General features: G+C 46.5%; 1 protein-coding gene across 1 annotated transcript in view; it reads right to left on the bottom strand.

The window, feature by feature from the left end:
• Positions 1-590: 590 nt before the first annotated feature.
• The window catches only part of Elp6 (elongator acetyltransferase complex subunit 6), a 16565-nt gene continuing 14742 nt past the window's right edge, over positions 591-2413 (bottom strand). Inside the window, exon 7 of the mRNA XM_021207663.1 lies at positions 591-1135. Within this exon, the coding sequence (XP_021063322.1) occupies positions 1007-1135 (129 nt within the window). The 3' untranslated portion in view covers positions 591-1006. The remainder of the gene's footprint in view (positions 1136-2413) is intronic.

Genomic DNA, 2413 nt, shown 5'->3' with positions numbered 1-2413 from the left:
TCCCAGTGCCATGCTCTCGATGGCTAGGCCTCCAGCATTCAGGCCAAGTTGTAGAGACAGAAGCAGGTTTATACCTTCAGTGGGTGAGGGTGGGGACACCTGCCCCTGGTCTTCATGAGCGCAGGCCGGCAGGTATGCCTTTAGAGTCCAGTTCCAGTTCAATTGTCCTCAGCCTGCTCTGAGCCCCGAGTGTCCTCACCTCCTTTCCAAGCCCATGTCCTCACTGGACTTCAAGGAAAAGTCCCGGGGGCTGGTGAGATGGCTCAGTGGGTAAGAGCACCCGACTGCTCTTCCAAAGGTCTAGAGTTCAAATCCCAGCAACCACATGGTGGCTCATAACCATCCGTAACAAGATCTGATGCCCTCTTCTGGAGTGTCTGAAGACAGCTACAGTGTACTTACATATAATAAATAAATAAATTTAAAAAAAANGTAACAAGATCTGATGCCCTCTTCTGGAGTGTCTGAAGACAGCTACAGTGTACTTACATATAATAAATAAATAAATTTAAAAAAAAAAAAAAAAAAAAAAAAGAAAAGTCCCCATGGAAAAGGGAAGTGAAATATAAAAAAAGACAACCTCTAGGAAACCTGTGTGGGAACCTTCTTTATTGCTGCCATTATTGTCCTAGCTGTCAGCCAGGATGGCTGCCATTCAAGACAACCTCCTGACTGCCTCCTTCTACCTACAGTGGCTCTTAATGGCACAACCTCCAAAAACAGGCAGGTGAGGCTGGAGTCACGTGGGATGCCCCAAAGGTCCGCTCTGCTGGGGTTCACCATGCAGCCCCTCTCAGCAGAAGCCACGTGAAGTTCCCCACTGTGTTCCTAAGCAGAGCCCTGGAGACAAAGCGGGCACACCCTCACAGCGCCATCCTCCCTGGTCACACGGGAGCTGCAGTCAAGCCTGAAGAGTGTGCTAGAAGTCTGAAGGACCATTCAGTCAGGGTGCTTCATCTTCCATGCCCAAAACTGTCCAAAGTCACTTTAGTTGTCCCAAATCAGGTCACAGAACAGCAGGAGACATTCCTTTGGCAAAAAAGGACACATTCTTATCCTGTATCTTGTATTGGTAAGTGAGACTTCGAGTTCGCTGGGCAGTGGACCGCGGCGGCCTCCTCCAGAGGATGCTCAGCTGCAGAAAGAGAGAGAAGGATTAAGGAAGAGATGACCGCCAAGTGCCTGCTCCACTGTGAATCTAACTGGGTCTCCTGGTCCCCTTCCAATGCAGCTTCTATGATAGCTCAGGCAAACGTGCCATACGGTAACGAGACTAACTTCTACAGTAAACATTGTCAAGGCTTGCCTCTCCATTTCAGCAGCTATATTGCTTGCTTCTTATAGGAAAGTAAAGGTTGAAAAAGCCCACCACTTCCCTCCCTTCCTTTCTATTTAGTTTTATTCTTGAGAACTAGGGTTTGAACCTGGGGTACTGCACGTGCTAGTCACTTGCTCTAACACTAAGCTATACATAATCAACAACTACTCTTTAGTCTTTTAAAAAATATATTATTTTTATTTTATGTGTATGAATGTATATTTATCTGCATGTGGACCATGTGAGTGCCTGGTGACCATAGAGACTAGAGGGCATGTTAGATGCCCTGGAACTGGAGTTGCAGATGGGTGAGCCAACACACTGTGCTGGGAACTAAATGTGGTCTCCTGAAAGAGCAAGAGATGCTCATAACTATGGAGCCATCTTGCCAGTCCTTTAGTCTCCTTTCTAAGCATGGCTTTGTGCTTGTTAGCTAGACTGATTTTGAAAATCAACATATTACCCAGAGGTGGTAGCACATATTTTTAACCCCAGCATTCAGGAGGCAGAGGAAGGAGTTCGAGACCAGCTTGGTCTACAGAATAAGTTCCATGACAACCAGGGCTACACAGAGAAACCCTGTATGGAAAAACAGTAACAAGGACTGCAGAGATGGTTCAGTGGTTAAGAGCACTGGCTGCTTTTCCAGAGGTCCTGAGTTCAATTTCCAGCAACCACATGGTGGCTCACAACCATCTGTAATGGGATCTGGTGCCCTCTTCTGGTATGTCTGAAGACAGCTATAGTGTCCTCACATACATTAAGTAAGCAAGCATGAACAAAACACACATAAAAGCTCAGAGGACAACTATGAGAGTCATCTACTTCCTTTATCATGTGGTTTCCAAATCCAACTCAAATTGTCAGGCTCTGCAGCAAGCACCTTTACCTGCTGAGCCATCTTGCCAGTCCCCAAGTCTTTATTTTTAAAGGAACTATGTTGACCAGAAAATGCAAATTCTATAAGAATAAATAAATATATGCCGGGTGTGGTGGTGCTCACCTTTAATCCCAGCACTCGGGAGGCAGAGGCAGGCGGATTTCTGAGTTCGAGGCCAGCCTGGTCTACAGAATGAGTTCCAGGACAGTCAGTGC

The sequence above is a fragment of the Mus pahari genome, chromosome 10 (genome assembly GCF_900095145.1).
Source record: "Mus pahari chromosome 10, PAHARI_EIJ_v1.1, whole genome shotgun sequence".
NCBI classification, from domain to species: domain Eukaryota; kingdom Metazoa; phylum Chordata; class Mammalia; order Rodentia; family Muridae; genus Mus; species Mus pahari.
This window is presented reverse-complemented; position numbering and strand designations above follow the sequence as displayed.